At 42.4% G+C, this 19,292-nt stretch overlaps 1 protein-coding gene across 3 annotated transcripts in view; it reads left to right on the top strand.

Annotated features, from left to right (window-relative positions):
- The window catches only part of LOC140725691 (sodium/hydrogen exchanger 9-like), a 531,897-nt gene that overhangs the window by 311,890 nt on the left and 200,715 nt on the right, over positions 1 to 19,292 (top strand). For all 3 annotated transcript variants that reach the window (XM_073041518.1, XM_073041520.1, XM_073041519.1), the window contains exon 12: positions 3,923 to 4,076. In XM_073041518.1, the coding sequence (XP_072897619.1) occupies positions 3,923 to 4,076 (154 nt within the window). The remainder of the gene's footprint in view (positions 1 to 3,922; positions 4,077 to 19,292) is intronic.

The following is a 19,292-nucleotide window of genomic DNA, read 5'->3' as shown; positions in this document are numbered from 1 at the left end:
AAGTAAAAGGAGAGGATACTAAAGTGGATACCTTTGTGTGGAGCAGCAGGAGATGGGTCAGGCCCACAATGAATATCTCTGCTTTGTTTTTACCGTGAAGAAAAACAAAAAGACTTTGGACTTGGAGAAGTTAATTGAGAGGTCAATCATCTGTCTTATGGACTTAAAATGTATGGAAGTAGGTAAGTCTCCAGGGCCTGGTCAGGTATATCCAAGAACATTGGATCCCAGACCGAGATACGTACACCATGATTAGGGGTGGATGGCCTGGAGGGCGGCTAAAATGTGTGTCTTTAAGAAGTGCTACAAAGGGAAAAATGGGTACTATAGAATAGTAAGCATAATATCTGTGGTAAGTAAGTTACTAAAGGGGATTCTCTGCGATATGATATAAAAACATTTAGATAGACATGGTTGACAGTCAGCATGGCTTTGTGCTTGGGAAAATAAGTCTCACAAGTTTCAAGTTTTTTGAAAAAGTAACCAAGAAGATCGATGAGGACATGATGGTAGATGGTAGTTAGATTACATGGGATCTGAGGAGAATTACGGTACTGTGCAAAAATCTTTGACACATATTTATAGCTAGGTGCCTAAGAATTTTGCATTGTACTGTAGTAATTTTATGTACTGCACTGTACTGCTGCAAAAAAAAACATTTTTCATGACGTATGTGAGTGATGATAAACCGGATTGTGATATTGTGGACTGAGAGTGGAAAGGGGGTAGGGAGAGGGGAATCATAGTTAAGAAAAGGGGAAGGGAGAGGTTAGGGAGCGGGAAGCACCATAAAGACATTCTTTAATGATCAATAAACCAATTGTTTAGAATCAAATAACCTTGCCTGGTGTGTCAGGCTGGGTGTATCTGCACCCATGCAACCCCCTGCCCTGGCACTTCTCTGCCACCTGTCCCACACCCCACCCGCAGCATGCCACCCTTGCCACTCCTGCCAGATTTACAAACTCGCTCTCTGCTCCACGTTGACAAATACAGTATTGTGCAAAAAGTCTTATGCACCCTAGCTACGTATATATATGTGTCTAAGACTTTGTACAGTAGTGTAACTAATTGGATACAGAAGTGGTTTGCTGTCAGGAAGCAGAAGGCAATGGTGGAAGGTTGTTTGTCTGACTGGAGGCTCGTGACTAATGGTGTCCCTTAGGCTCAATGCTTGGCTCCTTGCAATCTATATCGGTGATTTGGATGAGAAAATTCAAGGTATGGTAGGTGACATTGAAGATGGTTATCAGGACTTACAGAGGGATCTTGATAAGTGTGTAAGTGGGCCAGAAAATGGAGGAAGGAACTCAGATTATCTAACCATCATCAATTTGATGCCTCTAATACATACAGGAGTGTTTACTCCACCCAGCTTTCTGAAGTCAATGACAAGCTCCATTCTGTTGACATTGAGGAAGAGGTTGTTATCTTGATAGCATGCCATGGGACTCTCTATATCTCCTTCCTGTACTCTGTATCATCATTGTTGGAGATCTGCCCAACTACAGTGGTGTCAACTGTAAATGGAGTTAGAGCAGAATTTGGCCACACAGTAAGGAGTTCTTAGGGAGTATAATAAGGGGCTGAGGACACAGCTTTGCAGGGCACTGGTGTTGAGAATAATTGTGGCTGAGGTGTTGCTGCCTATCTTTACTGATTGTGGTCTAATGGTCAAAAGTCAAGGATCAATTGCAGAGGGAGATGCTGAGTCCTAGATCTAGGAGTCTGGGGCTGGGTTTGTTTGGAATTGTGTTGTTGAAAGCAGAACTGTAATCAATAAATAGGAGTCTGACATAAGTGTCTTTGTTATCCAGATGTTCCAGAGATGAGTGAAGGGCAGGGAGATGGCATCTGCCATGGGCTTGTTTCCGGAATAGGGCAATTATAGTTGGTTGAGGTTGTCTCCAGTCAAGTAGTGACCCAAAATCTGCTTCACTGTTGCTAGCTGAAGGACATTTATTGACCAGGATTCTGGAGATAATTCCCACTCTTTCTCCAAATAGTGTTATGACATCTTATACATCAAGTCAAGGGTAGAAGAGAGGATACTGTCTTTGTCTCACCTGAAAAGCAGAACCTCTGTCAACATGGGGCAAATAAAATAAGGGTAGTGTAGGATTAGCATAAATGGATAATTGAGGATTGGCCTTGTCTCAGTGGGCTGAAGGGTCTGATCCCATGCCACTTCATTCTTTCTCCTGTAATTGACCCAACCTGTCCATGCCCACGCTATGGACTGCACCTTCCTGGACTATTGGTCTTGTCAGTCATGGTTGTTGTGGATGAGTCGCTAGATTGAGACTTGAACCAGGAATGTTCTGGCTCAAGGTAAGAGCACACTGCACAGACTGAACACTGAATGCTGGATCATCAGACTTCATTTATTTATTTTGATTTTATTTATTAAGGAACAGCGTGGAATAGGCCCTTCGATCCACATCACCCAGCAACACCCAATTTAATCCTGGTCCAATCACGGGATAATTCACAATGACCAATTAACCTACTAACCAGTGTGTCTTTGGTCTGTGGGAGGAAGTCTAAGCACCTGGAGGCAATCCTCACGATCACAGTACAAACTCCTTATAGACAGTGGCAGGAAGTGAATCTGAGTCGCTGGTACTACAAAATGTTCTGCTAACCACCACGCTACCATAGTCTAAGCCTTTCAATTGACAAGGACTAATTCCTAATTCATGCTAAAGGACAGTGAGTACTTGTCCCTTTTGAAGCTAAGTGTATTTTTGTTCATATAAGATTTAGTTTCTCTTGTGATGTCTGCAACTGCACTTTAATCCAGCTGCCCTGACTAAACACAAAGTAACGCTGACCACTTAAAACAGGGCATCATCCCATCAGCAACATGGTCCCTTTAAGTACATCTTTCAATAACAAGCAATCTGCCAGCAAGCTTTCTGCAAACTCAACATTGTGTTTAAGTGACCATTTTCCCTCTCAGGGAAGTATCCTGACCACTAACTGATGAACTTTCTTCCATATTCAATTTGACATACTCTTCTCTACCCCAGACATCTCTCCATAGCCTTCCCCTCCCCCCACCCTTTGATAATTAAATTAATGCACAACAGCGATCAACACCAAAGTTTGTTTCTGAGATTTCAGGAATGCATTATAATCTGCTGAATACTTGATCGAATTCTTAAAATGCTCCAAGTGATGCTGTTCTATCTAGTGACGTGTGATTAATTTGAAAGGAAATTGAGGTCATTTGTCAGGAAATGTTCTGAATTGATGCAAACCTGGGTCTATTTCTGGTGTTCAGTTCAGCTCACTATGTTTTGTTTGAGGAATTAGGAGTTTAGAAGACAAGACAACACATCCGCTGTTGTTTGAGCAGATAAAACGAAAGACCGAATTCCACTTTGGCCGTGTGTTAGTTATGTATTCTGCCTAACAAGAGCTCCATAAGACATAGGAGCAGAATTAGGTCAGGCCATTCAGCCCACTGTGTCTGCTCCACAAATCCATCATGGCTGATATATTATTCCCCTCGACCCCACTCACCTGCCCTTCTTCCCATAACCTTTGATATCTTTACTAGTCAAGAAACCATCAACCTCCCCTTTAAATATACCAAATGACATAGCCTCCACAGCTGTCTGTGGTGATTAATTCCTCGGATTCACCACCTTCTAGCTGAAGAAATTCCTCCTCATCTCAGTTCTAAAAGGATGTCCTTCTTTTCTGAGGCTGCGCTCTCTGGTCCTCGACTCTCACCCCACCCCCACCCCCATAGGAAGCGTCTTCTCCACATCCACTATGCCCAGGCCTTTCAATATTTGATAGGTATTATACTTTATTAGATTAGATTCATTGTGTATTTCTGCTGGTAACAGACCTTGCTGCTTATTTGTAATTGCTCTGTGCGCCAACATCACAATTGCACTCTTTTGCTCAGGTCTGCGTGGTGCCATTGCATTTGCCCTGGCTATCCGAGACACCGACTCCAAACCCAAACAGATGATGTTCACCACCACGCTGATGATTGTGTTCTTCACCGTCTGGGTGTTCGGAGGGGGAACCACTCAAATGCTGATGTGGCTTCGCATCAGGTGAGTAACCAGCTTTGCCTTTGTCAGATGAGGGGAATCGTGTATGAATGAATCAGATTAGCAGTATCCAGAATGAATCTGATTTGGGAAATCATGAATAAGTCAGCCTAGGAAAATCCAGAATGAATCAGTCCATCAGCTCTGAAAACCTGTAGGAACTAGTCAGTATAACTTTCTGAAGTTTCAGGGAGCAGGCTTTATAAATGTTACTTTGCCATTAACTTTCTGCAGACTGTGGCTGATCAAACTGTGGGTCACATTGCAACAGTACCCTGATCACAAATTCCATAGTGATATGGCTGAGATGGATTCTCTTTCCTCAAAAGCATCAGACGATGAGCTGACCACGGATTGTACTTGTGGAGTCTCCAAGTTAGCAGTACAAGAGAAGGCTAATGTTACACAGGCGATCAAACGGATATTTCTACCACCCAGCCAGGGATTCGCCGTATTGAACCCGTGCGGTTAGAACAAGCAGGGAGAAACCTACCATCCACGTGAGCTCCTCTGTAGGTCAACTACTCATCTTGGGAATCTTCTTAGGTCACAGACCTTACACAGGACAGCCAAGAGTAATTTTCTTGACGACTTCAAGTGGCCTGAAATCTCCACATGCCGAACAACACCAAGCGTAAGAGCTCTGCCTCCACTCTCCAATAGCATGCTAATTAAGCAGATTTGCTGCTGGAAAGTGTTACATTGTCATTGAACTCCCTGATAAGGCTTGCCCTCATCTCTGATAATCACGCTGCATGGCTGTCCAGAGGCATATTTACAGTCTCTGCCGGGTTAGCGGTGTGTTATGAAAACTGAAGGAAACAAAGTATAATTGTTCTTAATAATGTTAGAATAGTATTTGGAAAAAGTGATAAATGGGAGAAATGACTATAAACAAATAATAATCTCACTATATCTTATGTGACACAATGGCCAGTGAGAACAAAACTTGAATATATTATTGAACCTGCTGTCTGGAGCGAGATAGTTCTTTTTTTCTGTTGTCACTACCATTCACCCTGGATGCCTTTGCAATAAAGGTTTATATTGGATCGATCGATGCAGCATTGTTAGTGCAGTATTACCAAACGTCAATGCAAAAATATTGGAGAATATTAAATGTAAAGGTGTTTAGAGTGCTCATAGATTGTTACACCACAGGAATAGGCCAGTTAGATCATTATGCTAGCACTGAAACCTCTTACTCTAATACCTCTCATCCCCTTGTTTCCTTGGAATGATTGTTTTCCTTTGTTGAAAGCAAATGAAGCGCAGCCTTTCAAAATAATTATTTATGACAGGACTCTACAAGTTTTAATAATCCCTTGTGCAAATAAATTTAATCTAACTTCCACTTCAAATTCTATTTGTGATTAAAAATATGATGTTTCTCTACCTTATTGGTTTCTCTACAAAGTTCAGAGTAAATTTATTATCGAAGTACATACACATATGTCACCATATACAACCCTGAGATTAGTTTTCTCTAAGCACTGTGAGCTACAGTGAGAAGATAGACAAAATTAACTGTTCTGTGCTGCCAGTTGAACTCCGTATAAGGGGCTCCGTTGTCACAGAGGCATACAGCACAGAAACAAGCCCTTTGGCCCATCCAGTCCATGTCAACTTGATTTTCTGCCTCATCCCATCTAGCTGCACCTGCACCATAGCACTCCGAACCCCAAATTTCAACCATTAACTGTAATCATTAATTCCACTGCCTCACAAGCCAATGGATAAACAAAACAAAACTTGATCAGACAAATCACTGTCAACAGAATTTTCTCAGGAACGTCCTTAATATATGAATCAGAATGTTGAAGCTTAAAATGCGCATAAGACCATAGAACCATAATATATAGGATCAGGATTAGGCCATTTGGCCTATTGAGTTTGTTCCCCCATTTCATTGTGGCTGATCCAATTTTCCTCTTAGCCCCAATCTCCTGCCCTCTTCCTGTATCCCTTCATGCCCTGACCATTCAAGAATCTATCTACCTCTGCCTTAAATATACATAAAAGACCTGACCCCCACAGCTGCTTGGTGAAGAATTCCACAGATTCACCACTCTCTGGTTAAAGAAATTCCTCCTTATCTCTGTTCTAAAGGATGCCCCACTATCCTGAGGCTGTGTCCTCTGGTCTTAGACTTTTCCACCATAGGAAACATCCTCTCCACATCCACTCTGTCAAGGCCTTTCACCATTCAATTGGTTTCAGTTAGGTCACCCTCATTCTTCTGAGTTGTAATGAATACAAGCCCATAGCCATCAAACGCTCTACATATGACAAGCCATTCAGTCCCGGAATCATTTTCGTGAAACCCCTTTGAACTCTCTCCAGGTTCAGCACATCCTTTCTAAGATAAAGGGCCCAAGCCTGCTCACAATACTCCAAGTGAGGCCTCACCACTGATTTATAAAGTTTCAACATTACATCCTCACTTTTATATTCTAGTCCTCTTAAAATGAATGCTAACATTGCATTTGGCTTCCTCACCACAGACTCAACCTGCAAATTAACCTTTAGGGAATCCTGCACATGGACTCCCAAGTCCCTTTATGCCTCAGTTTTTTATATTTTCTCTCCATTTAGAAAATAGACAACCCTTCCATTAGATTCCCTCTATTTTTTGCTCTATTATATGCCCTCCCTTTGGCTTTTAAGTTGGCTTTGACTTCTCTTGTTAGCCACAGTTCTAACCTTTCATTTGGAATACTTCTTCCTCTTTGGGATGTATATATCCTGTGCCTTAGAAATTACTTCCAGAAATTCCAGTCATTGCTGCTCAGCTGTTAAACCTGCCAGTGTTTTTTTTCCAATCAATTCTGGCCACCTCCTCATTCATGCCTCTAATCCCTATTACTCCACTACAATACTGACACACCTGACTTTAGCTTCTGCTTCTCAAATTTCAGGGTGAATTCGATCATATTTCCCCCACTTTCCCCCAAGGGTTCTTTTATCTTATCACTCTGGTTCATTGCACAGAACCAAATCCAGAATAGCTGATCCCCTAGTGGGTTCAATCATGAGCTGCTCGAACAAGCCTTCGCCTAGGCATTCTAGAAACTCCCCCTCCTGGAATCCAGCACCAATCAGATTTTCCCAATCTACCTGCTTATTGAAGTCCCCCATGACTATTGTAACATTGCCCTTCTGGCATGCATTTTCTATCTCCCGTTGTAATTTGTAGGCTGCATCATTACTATTGTTTGGGTGCTTTATACAGCTATCAGGTTCTTTTTACCCTTGCAATTCCTTACCTCTATCCACAATGATTCAACACCTTCTGACCCTATGTCAGCTCTGTCTAATGATTTGATGTCTCCTTGTTCATACCTCCTTGTTCTCGCCTACAGAAGCTCCTGTCTGTTCCCCTAATTAATCTCTTATCACCGCAGCATTACCTTTCTCCCTCCTTCCCTTCTGTGTCACAGAGTCGGCACAGTGCCAGAGACCCAACCACTATGACTTTCCTCTGTTAGGTTAAACCCCCGCACCCTGTGCCCCCGACAGTATCCGAAGTGATATACCAGTTGAAAAGGGGGATGGCCACAGGGGGTACACTGCACGGGCTCCTTAACCACTTTCCCCCTCCTTACTGTCATCCTGTCTTCTGTGTCCTTCACCTTGGGTGTAACTACCTCTCTGTATGTCCTATCTATCACCCCTCAGCCTCCCGAATGATCCAGAGTTCATCCAGTTCCGGCTCCAGCTCTGTAACATGGATTGTTAGAAGCTGCAGCTGGATGCACTTTACACAGTTGAATCGTCAGGGACACTGGAGGTCTCCCTGCCTTCCCACATCACGCAAGAGGAGCGTTTCACTATCCTGCCTGGTATCTCTACTATCCTAGCTGAGGAGATATAAAGAAGGGAAAGGGGGAAAAAAAACTTAAACTAGAGCTTTTCTTTTCTTTGCCTTCTCTGGATGAAGCCTCTCTTCATGGAAGGTTTCAAGAGCTAAAGCCTCAAAATCATCACTCTGACTCTTTCCACTCAGATGATGGCTGCTGTTGCTAATCAACAGCAAACGCTGACTGGTTACTGGTGAAAACTCTTTTTCACTGTACCGACCTGCTGCTACCTTTTGTATTCAGGCAGTGTACTTGATTGAAATCCCAAATACATTTTAATGATGTGAAATTAATAATGTTGAACCTTCCAAAGTCTATGGGCATTGGTTTAATAGGCTGAGAGTAAGTAAAGTTGGGGAAGGCTATGTGTTTTCGTACCATTGCTGCTTTGGAAACAAGGGAGGGAATCAGTCTATTCCTGGCGATCTGCAACAAACAATCCACTTGTGGAACTCAGCATGTCAGGCAGTATCTGTGGTGAAAAGGTAATATCCTGATGCAGGGTTTTAACACAAAACATCGACACTTCCTTTCCTCTCCCAGTGTTGCTCGGCCAGGCAATTGCCACTTCACTTGTAATTTAAATGTCTTTTTAAAATACAAACTTAATATGCCAGCATAGCACAGGAATTACATTAATGTAACCCTGATGCTACTTCAGATAGGAACATTTCTTTGGCTATAAATCAATTTGGGGTTTTGAAAGAACTGTATTAAAAAGGCCTTTCTTTTCCATGTTAGAAGGTAGGTGACTGCTGGTGTGCTGGCAAATGAGTTCAATGAGAAGATTCAGTAAGAATCTAATGAAAGATATGTGTGAAAACAGTGAAGTATGTCAGAAATGGAATTATGTGAAGAATTTTTCACAACAGAGACAGTTATGAGATATGAAGTAGAGGGTGGAATTGACATAACTCACACTAAGACTGTTCAAACAGTGAAGTTCCTTAATCTTCCTTAGTGCCTCCACCAATGAAATGAATGTATTGTGGATTTTGATTGTCCGTAATTTCCTGCATCAGACTATGGGCACATTGATTACATCTAGTGCCTAACTTTGTTAAAATTAATAATCATCTTTAGTTTCATAAAAGCATAAACAGAATAAGAACCACAACTACAAACAGTTACTGTACAACATTTGCACAGTTCTGCCAATGTATTTGGTGTTTAGCTCTGAGGATGATTGTTATGTTAACTGCAAACTTAGCCTGTTCTTTTAAGATTGCTGTATAGTCATACCACACAGAACTGCTCTAAATAAGTGCAAGTAAAGATCACTTACAACCTAATAACCTTTGGAGGAAGTTTTTCCAGATTGTCATCTCCTTTGGCTCCTTACTCAGGAAGGTGCCAGGTTTTTTTCCAATGTCAGAATTACAAAGCGAAAAAGATTAATTTTATTTCTCTTTGTGTTTATGTTTATGAATCATGTTCAATTATGATTCATTGTTGTTTCATATAATATATTGATGTTTGAAATCTAATCGTATCCTCAAGAGATTGTTTTTAATGTTGGTCTACAGAATGGTGTATTATTTGTCTGAAAACAGCCAAATAGTAAATGAATCTCATTTTAGTGCATTAAGGTTTAGCCCCATTATATTAAACATATTCTGCCTATCAGGTGACACAGAGTTACATTGTTAAAAGTCTTGACACTCATTAGCACAATAACCAACTTTTGGATGAGTCATTATTCCCACCCACCGTCCCAGAAAGCCGATGATATTCCACAGTACTCTATGAAGAATAGCAATGGAGTTCTGCCCAGTAACCCGGCCAGTAGTTATCTTTGGCCAGTAGTAATTATCTTGCTTTTACTTTTGTTCACGCTGATAAAATTGATGAACTCATCAGATCTTTGAGGTTGTAATAAGTGTAAGAGGTAAGGTGGCAACCAGTGGATGTGATGTATTTGGACTTTAAGTCTTTTGTGAAAGCGCCACACAAAAGAGTGTGGAACAAATGAGTTTGGGGGTCATGTACTGCACTGGCTGAGGATTAGGTGGATGGACAAAAACAGAATAGCAATAAGCAGTGAGTTCCATTCATTAGGAGATGCAAAAGGACTTGATTTTAGTCACATTACAGCTCTAGAAAAATGCAGCGGGCCACAGCAAGCATGAAATATGGCCATTTTTTAACTTCACAAGAGCTTTTTGAATCTGTCAATCAAGAGGGACTTAGAAACATACTTGTCAAATCTGGCTGCTGCAGAAATTTGTCTCTCTTGACCGAATTGAAAGCTATCGAGTGGTGAATCTGTGGAATTCATTGCCACAGGTGGCTGTGGAGGCCGAGTCTTTACATATATTTAAGGTAGAGGTTGATAGATTCTTGATTTGTCAGGGCATGAAGGGATATTGGGGTTGGGGGGGAGGCAGGACATTGGGGCTGAGAGGAAAATTGGATCAGCCGTGATGAAATGTCGAAGCAGACTTAATGTGCCAAATGGCCTAATTCTGCTTGTATATCTTGTGATTTGAGTACCTTCAATACAGATATTATTTGTAGCTTGGGTGTTTGGGGTAAGAAGGGTTATGGGCTTACCACAGAAAAAAAATGAGGAGAAAGGTCTTGAATTGCAGAGAAGGCCAGAGAGGCTGAAAGTCATACTCCTGTATCAGTCTTCTCTGTTGTCGCAAGCGAGTCTACCCTCTGCCGAAGTGTGACTTTTTTTTCTTTGATTGTAGAGTGTAGTCGTTCCATCTATTGGCCCTCCAGTAAGGAGCCATGAAACCTGAAGCACCATCTGGCTGAATATTAGCAATGTGGTTAAGTAACTGGACTAACTTAGTTCTGGGCTATTGATCCAGAAACGTGAGTTCATTTTAATTTCCACCATTGAAGCTGGGGATCTTAAATTCAAGCAATTAAATAAAATTTGTAATGCCTGAAATAAGATTGTCTTGGTGACAACGACAAGCACAAACCAGCCACATTGCAGCAAAGCCCTGTTTGCTTCGCTTATTTCCCTGAAGGGAAGAAATCTGTTATTCTTCTACAATCAGGTCTATTTTCTCATCTTCTTAGTCTGTCCTCAGGATCCATTCAAGCTCTATAGATTCTGACATGCTTGATGAAGCCAGTACAGGCAGGACCAGAGGTGCTTGATAGGAGAACTTGATATATAGAAGATTTCTTCCTCTCCAGCCCTTTACCTTTCCTACCCACCTGGCTTCCACCTATCACCTTCCAGCTGTTCACCTTCCCCTGCCCCTACCTTTTTATTCTGGCATCCTCCCCCTTCCTTTCCAGTCCTGAAGAAGAGTCTCGGCCTCAAACATCAACTGTTTGTTTATTTCCGTGGATACTACCTGACCTACTGAGTTCCTCCGGTATTTTGTGCATGTCAGTTGTCTTCCCCACTACTAAGATTAACAGCACCAAAGTCCCGATGAAGTCTCTCAGCCCGAAACTTTGACTGTTTATTCTCTCCATAGATGCTGACTGACCTGCTGAGTTCGTCCAGCAATGTATGTATTGCTCTGTATTTCCAGCATCTGTAGAATCCCTTCTGTTTAATATATCTTCTCTCTGCACTGTGTTATTCTCAGCCTGTGCATTTTAATTTGTCATAGAACTGAGCTAAGTTGAAAATTTCCAGATATGGAGTTCCAGAGCTTATTGATGGCAATCAGCTTCAGCTAAAGGAAACTACAACAGTAAAAGTTGTCCCATTTTTATTTTAAATGGTCAATTTCATAAACTGTAAAGTTTACCACTATACAGAATTTGTGTTAGATCACAATGGAAACAATGGATTAATGAAGGAAAACTGAAGTGTGATGAAACAGATTTTGAATATCCAAATTATAATATTAGCTTGGAGCTAGAGGTAATATTACTATTCAAGAATATTTCCTGATTAGAGGGCATGTGCTACAAGGAGAGACCCTTTTCTTTAGAGCGATGGATGCTAAGGGGAGACAAGCTAGAAGTTTATAAGATTATGAGAGGCATATGTACAATAAACAGACAGTACCTTTTTCTTAGAGTCAAACTGACTGAAACTAGAGGACCTGCATTTCAGGTTGGGGTGGAGTTCTACACAGAGAGTGTTAGCTGCCTGGAATGCACTGACAGGGTAGTAGTGGAGGTATTTAGGAGATTCTTAAGCATATGAATGTGCAAAGAATTGAGGCATATGGGCCTTACGTAGGCAGAAGAGTTAGATTAGCTAGGCATTCAATTACCAGTTTAATTTGTTCAGCATCAAGAGCCCAAGAACCTGTTCATGTGCTGTGCCATTCTATTCATAGAGATACTTTCAAGCTGAAAATACTACTGCATAAAAAAGACAAAGTGCATTTTAATAAAACACACAGCAATCCCTTTTCCCCTTTATGCAGCAAGCTCATTATTGAAAGGCAGCAGTCAACGACCATTTTGTGCAGCAATCCCCTCTCCTTAATGCCATATCCCTTTCACTCCTAAACACTGTTCCACCCTCTGTCTTAATTAGCCTTTACTTAGTGTTCCCTTCTACTTCTATTGCACCATTCCCTTTTGCATTCCCATAATATTTCCATATTGTGCATGCAGAATTCTCGACTCCTTTGAAGCAGCATTTCTCCATCCCGTTTGTACGGCATTCCATTCTCTTTTTATGAAACATTGCGTTCTGTTTATGCGATGTCACCCATCACATATATTTTTGGCAGCATTCCTAAATCTCCCAATTCCTTTTTATGGAACATTCCATTCTCTCATACAACATTCCCATTAGTTTCATGTGGAATTCTGCTTCCCTTTCATGTAGGATTCCCTTCCCCCTTTTATGTAGTCATTGTTAATACAGCATTTTGATTATTTTTACAGCAGTTCGTTCCCCTGTACACAACATTCCCCACTCCCTTTACAGTAATCCCCATTCCTTTCACACAGCATTTTCCTTGATTTCTCCACAACATTACCCTCTTATCTAAATTTCCTCTCTTTTCAGGCAATACTTGTGTTCTCTTTTATATAACATGCTCTTTCCTATCCCTTTCTCTTCTCCATTTATAAAGCATTCAAATCCCATTCCCATTAATGCACCATTCCCTCTCCCATTATGCACCAATCCACTCTTTCTTTATGCACCATTCCCTCTCCTTCAATCCTCTGTCTCCTTCTTGGAACGTTTCCTCTGTTCCTTATGCTGTGTCCTTGACGACTACACCTGCAACAAGTACATCCAGCTGCAGCTTCTTTCAGACCGTGTTGAGGAATTGGAGTTGGAACTGGATGAACTCCGGGAGGCTGAGGGTTTGAACGACAGGACACGCAGGGAAGTAGTTACACCTCAGCTGCAGGACACAGGTAACTCATTGGCTGTCAGGAGGGGGAACGGGGATAGGCAGACTGTGCAGAGTACCCCTGTGGCCATTCTCCACAATAACAGGTGTACTGTTGGGGCTGGAGAGGGGAGGTTAAGGAATGAACTAGCATAGTGGTCAGGTCTCTGGCACTGAGTCTGACTTTGTGCCTCAGAAATGAAGAAGAGGTGTGCAGTAATGATAGGGGATTCCATGGTCACAGAAGTGGACAGGAGATTCTGTGGATGTGAAAGAGACACCCGGATGGTATGTTGCCTCCAGGTGCCCTGGGCAGGGATGTTTCGGATCGAGTGCACGGCATTGTAAAGGAGGAGAGCGAACAGCTGGAATATGTGGCACATATTGGTACCGATGACATAGGTAGGAAAAGGGAGAAGGTACTGAAGACAGAATATAGAGAATGAGGTAGAAAGCTGGAAAACAGGACTTCCAGGGTAGTAATCTCTGGATTGCTTCCTGTCCCTCCAGTAAAGATAAGAATAGGATGATTTGGCAGATGAATGTATGGCTGAGGAATTGGTGTAGGGGGGCATGGTTTTAGATTTCTGGATCACTGGGATCTCCTCTGGCAAAGGTATGATTTTTACAAAAAGGAAGGGTTACTTCTAAACCTGAGGTGGGGGGGGGGGGGTCCAGAATCATTAGAAATAGGTGTGCTAGAGCTAGAGCTGTTGGGGAGGTCTTAAACTAATTTGGCAGGGGAGGTGAGAACTGGAGTGAAAGAGCTGAGAATGTAATGAGATTGTGAGGAAGGACAGGCAGATGATAGGGCAAAATTGTAGTCAGTGGGATGAGTTGAAATGCAACATGGGAGAAAAATTGAAGAGGAGAGGCTAAGATCAGCAGTATCAGTATTACAGTGCAGTAAAGGGAATTACAGAGGCATGAGAGACAAGCTGGCCAAAGTTGATTGAAAGGGAACACTAGTAGGGATAATGGCAGAAAAGCAATGGCTGGAGTTTCTGGGAGCAATTCAGAAGGTGCAGGGTAGAAACATCACAAAGAACAAGAAGTACTATGAATGGAGAATGATACAACCGTGCCTGACAAGAGAAGTCAAAGCCAATATAAAAGCCAAAGAGAAGACACATAATATAGTAAAAATTAGTGTGAAGTTAGAGTATTGAGAAGCTTCTAAAAACCAACAGAAGGCAACTAAAAAGCCATAAGGAAGGAAAACATGAAATATGTAGGGATGCAACCAAATAATATCAGAGAGGATACCAAAAGTTGTTTCAGATGTAACAAGAGTAAAGGAGAGGGGAGAGTGGATATTGGGCCACTGGAAAATGTTGCTGGAAAGGTAGTAATGGGGAACAAAGGTATGGTGGGCATCGGTCTTCACTGTTGAATACAGAATCAGAATGCCAGAAATTTGAGGGTGTCAGAAGTGATTGTATTTGATATTACTAAGGAGAATGTGCTTGGGAAGCTGAAAGGCTTGAAGGTAGTTAAGTCACCTGGACTAGATGGATAACACCACAAAGTTCTGAAAGAGGTAGCAGAAGAGATTGTGGAGGCATTGGTAATGACCTTTCAAGAATCACTCGATTCTGGAATGACTTGGAAGACTAGAAATGCAAACATCTTTCTACTCTTTAAGAAGAGAAGAAGGCTGAAGAAAGGAAATTATAAGCCAGTTATCCTGACTTCAGTGGTTGGGAGATGATGTTGAAGTCCATTTTTAAGGATAAGATTTTGGGGGTACTTAGAGGCACATGGTAAAATATGCCAAAGTCAGCATGGTTTTCCTTAAGGAGAAATCTTGCCTGACAAATCTGTTGGAATTCTTTGAGGAAATAACAAGCAGGATAGACAAACGAGAGTCAGTAGTTGTTGTATTCTTGGATCTTCAGAAGGCTTTTGACAAGGTGCTCCACATAGGCTGCTTAGTAAGATAAGAGTCCATGGTATTACAGGAAAGACACCAGCATTGATAGAAGATAGGTTGACTGGCAGGAGGCAAAGAGTCAGTATAAAGGGGGCCTTTCCTGATTGGCTGCTGTTGGCTGAGTTCTGCAGAGATCAATGTTAGGACTGACTCTTTTCACACTGTATGTCAATGATTCAGATGATGGAATTGATGGCTTTGTGGCCATCTTTGCAGGTGATACAAAGATAGGTGGAGGGGCAGGTAGTGTTGAATAACCAGGAGTCTGCAGAAGGACAGATGAATTAGGAGATTGGGCTAACAAGCGGCTCGTGGAATATACAGAAGCGTAGGGATGTGTACGGCCATGCACTTTGTAGAAGGAATAAAGCATAGACTATTTTCCAAACGGGGAGAAAATTTAAAAAAATCAGAGGTGCAAAGGAACTTGGAAGTCCTCTGCAGGATTCTCTGAAAGTTAAATTGCTGGTTGAGTTAGTGGTAAAGAAGGCAAATACAATGTTAGCAGTCATTCCGAGAGGACTAGAATATAAAAGCAAGGATGTGATGCTGAGGCTTTGTTAGGCATTTGTCAGTCAGAACCTGGAGTATTGTGAACAGTTTTGGGCCCCTTATCTAAGAATGGGGGAGCTGGGGAGAGAGCACATTGAAACCTTTCGAATATTGAGAGGTCTGGATAGAATGTATGTGGAGAGATTGATTCCTTTATTGGGGGGGGGGGGGGTATAGGACCAGAGGGCACAGCATCAATAGGAGGGACATCCATTTAGAACAGAGATGAGAAGGAATGCCTTTAGCCAAAGGTCAGTAAGTCTGTGGAATTCATTGGGTATATTTAAAACGGAGGTTGATAGGTTCCTGATTAGACAGGGAATGAAAGGTCATGGGGAGAAGGCAGGAGAATGGAGTAAAGAGGGATAATAAATCAACCATGATGGAATGGCCGAGCAGACTCGATAGGCTGAAAGGCCTAATTCTGCTCCAATGCCATATGGTCTTATTTTCCTCTCCTTCTGTGCACCATTCGCTCTTTTCCTTATGCAGTATTCCCCTCTCCCTTCAAGCAGCCTTCATTTTCTTTAATCAGCATTGCCCTAACTGCATCCGTTGTCTTGTTATGCAGTTTTCCTTCACACTGCTGTGCTGCATTCTCCTTTCCCTGAGGCAGCAAACCCCTCTCGTATTCATATTCTCTCCCTTTAATGTGCAGTCTCCCCTTCACATTTACTGCTGTTATTATCACTGTCTGAGCAGTTGGATTTTGCTAATCCTGAGTATAATGGCTCTTTTTTTTTCACAATCCTCACATGTTCTAAAATATTTTCTGAGTTTATGAAGATCTTTGATTATAATAATTAATTAATTAATTAATTAATAATTAATTGCACCTTAATGGGACATACGATAAAACTGGTGCGGATTTGTATATGATTAATTCAGCACTGACCAGATTTGGTAACATTAAACACCAGTGACAGTGTTGCTCCAGTGCTGATTGGCACCTTATAAGTGATTGAGAGAGTGAGTGGGTTAGAGGGGGTGGATTGGGCCTGCGGTGACCTGACATTTATTACAGTTTATTAGTAATTTTCATAGCTCTCTGTAATGTTCCTTGTGTTAATCATGTCAGCTTCTTCCCCCTCTGTAATGCATACTCTTGTCCACTCCACACTTGATTTTTTTTTCCTCAGCTTCCCTTTCTCCATTCATTATCCTTCATTTTGTCGAGGTGTCCAAGTCCTGTTCAACTATCACCTCCCCTGCCTTCTGGGGTTGTCTATTGTGGCTTCATCTTCATTGTTTCCTTTCCCCTGAATACTTTGCCGTTATACTCAACTCCATTTTTATCAATGTGCATCAATTGAAAACTTGCATTCCTACCACTGCAGCACCCACCAACTCCAGAAGGCCTGCAGAGAGCCTGTGAACTCTGTGTGTTATCTCTCCAGGGATGTCCACGCACTTACGCATTCTCTGAAGAGGGGTATGTCATGAACACGAGAAATTCTGCAGTTGCTGAAAATCCAATGTAACACACAAACTGCTGGAGGAACTCAGCAGGTCAGGCAGCATCTATGGAAATGAATATACAGTCGGCGTATCGGACCCTTCTTCAGGTCTGGAAAAGAAGGGGGAAGATGCCAGAATAAAAAGGTGGGGAGAGGGGAAGGGGGTAGCTGGAAGGTGGAGGGTGAAGCCAGGTGGGTAGGAAATGTAAGGGGCTGGAGAGGAGGGTATCTGATTGGAGAGGAGAGTGGACCATAGGGGAAAGGGAAATGAGGAAGGCATTCATGGGGGAGGTGATAGGCAGGGTAGAAGGGTGATAAGCAGGGTGTGGAATGGAAAAAGAGGAGGGGGAGCAAAAATTAATGTTGCCAGAAGAAGAACTCAGATTTCATGCCATCAGGTTGGAGGCTATCCAGACAGAATGTGTGTTGCTTCGCCATCCAGAGGGTGACCTCAACGACAGGAGGCCATTGACTGACTTGTCTGAATGGGAACGGGTATCGGAATCTAAATATTTAGCCACTGGGAAGTTGCACTTTGGCCGATGGAGTGGAGGTACTCAATGAAGCGGTCGCACAGTCTACAATGGGTCTCACCAATGTTGAGGAGGCCGCATCGGGAGCACCAGCCACAATAGACAACCCCAGAAGATTTGCAAGTGAAGTATTGCCTCACCTGAAAGGACAGTTTGGGGCCCTGAATGGCGGTGAGGGAGGAGATGAAATGACAGGTGTGGTACTTTGGCAGCTTGCAGGGATAAGTGCAGGAGGGAGATCAGTGGTGGGGGGGGTGGGGTAACAAATGGAGAAGGGAATCATGGGGGGAATGATCCCTGCTGGAAGTGGAGAGAGGAGGGGAGGTAAAGATATGTTTGGTGATAGGATCCCTTTTGAGATGGCAGAAGATGCTGTGTTGGATGCAGGGGCTCATGGTGACGGCAAGAGGAACCCTATCACTGTTAAGGCAGCAGAAGGATGGGATAAACGCAAATGTTCAGGAAATGGACAAGATGCGGGTGAGGGCAGCATCAATGGTGGAAAAAGGGAAATCCTGTACTTCGGAAAAGGAGGACATCTCTGATGTTCTGGAAAGGAGCACTGCATCCTGGAACCAACATGTTAGAATGGGAATGGGAATCAGTGACAAAGGAACTGAGAAAAGGGATTAGCATTTTTACAGGAGACAGGGTGGGAAGATGTATAGTCAATATAACCACGGGATTCTGTAGGTATATAAAAGTTGTCAGTTGACAGTTTGTCTCCAGAGATGGAGACAGAGAGATCGAGAAAGGGGACAGAGGTGTCAGAAAATAGACCAAATGAATTTAAGGGCAGGATGGAAGTTGGAGGCAAAGGCAAAGAGAGGCATCTATTTGGTTTGGACTGAACCCTCACTGACTCTCTGCCTAGGCCTGCAACATCAACCTTGGCCAGGTCCCAGCATATCAACAAGGAAGACCCTGACCAACTGACCACTCTGCAATCACTGTCCTATGCTACAGCTGACTTTTGTAAGATGATCCAGTGTAATTTCCCTCCCATATTGTTTTGAGCTAATACCCAATCCCCACTTCCATTCAACATCAGTGATTGCTGCTTCAATTGCTTTGCCCCTGCACATTGAAACTCTCCCCAAATCACACACCCTCCTCCTATTTTGAAAAACTTCACCGTACACACCTTTTTCTCCAAGCTGCCTTTTAACTCTGTCCACAGAAGGAGGAATTATTCATTAGTTGTTTCTTCATTGAAGTATCAGGCACAAACTTCGGTACATTTGGATCTCCAGTGAGCTGGAGAGGACTATCCTTTGCACCCTGCAGTGAGCTGAATTTCCCCTGAAAATATCTTCTTTTAATTCCAAAGTAATTGGTTTTGTTAAAAAATATATACAGCAAATACAAAAGCCGTGCACAGTCCTCTTTGCATTTATAGTCATTAAGTCTGTGCCTTCATTGTGTTGTTGGTTCTATACATTTAGAGTGTCAGCACAATCTATGTGCAGAGCTCCATTGTCACCCTTGCCACTGAGCTTTTCAGGATGAACCTTGACAAACACATTCAGGGTAATCAGTAACTTGCTAATTAAATAAAGACTTAGCTGAAGTTTCCCATTTAAAAAGCAACTCTGGTTCAAT

This window comes from Hemitrygon akajei, chromosome 3 (genome assembly GCF_048418815.1).
Source record: "Hemitrygon akajei chromosome 3, sHemAka1.3, whole genome shotgun sequence".
Lineage (NCBI taxonomy): Eukaryota > Metazoa > Chordata > Chondrichthyes > Myliobatiformes > Dasyatidae > Hemitrygon > Hemitrygon akajei.
This window is presented reverse-complemented; position numbering and strand designations above follow the sequence as displayed.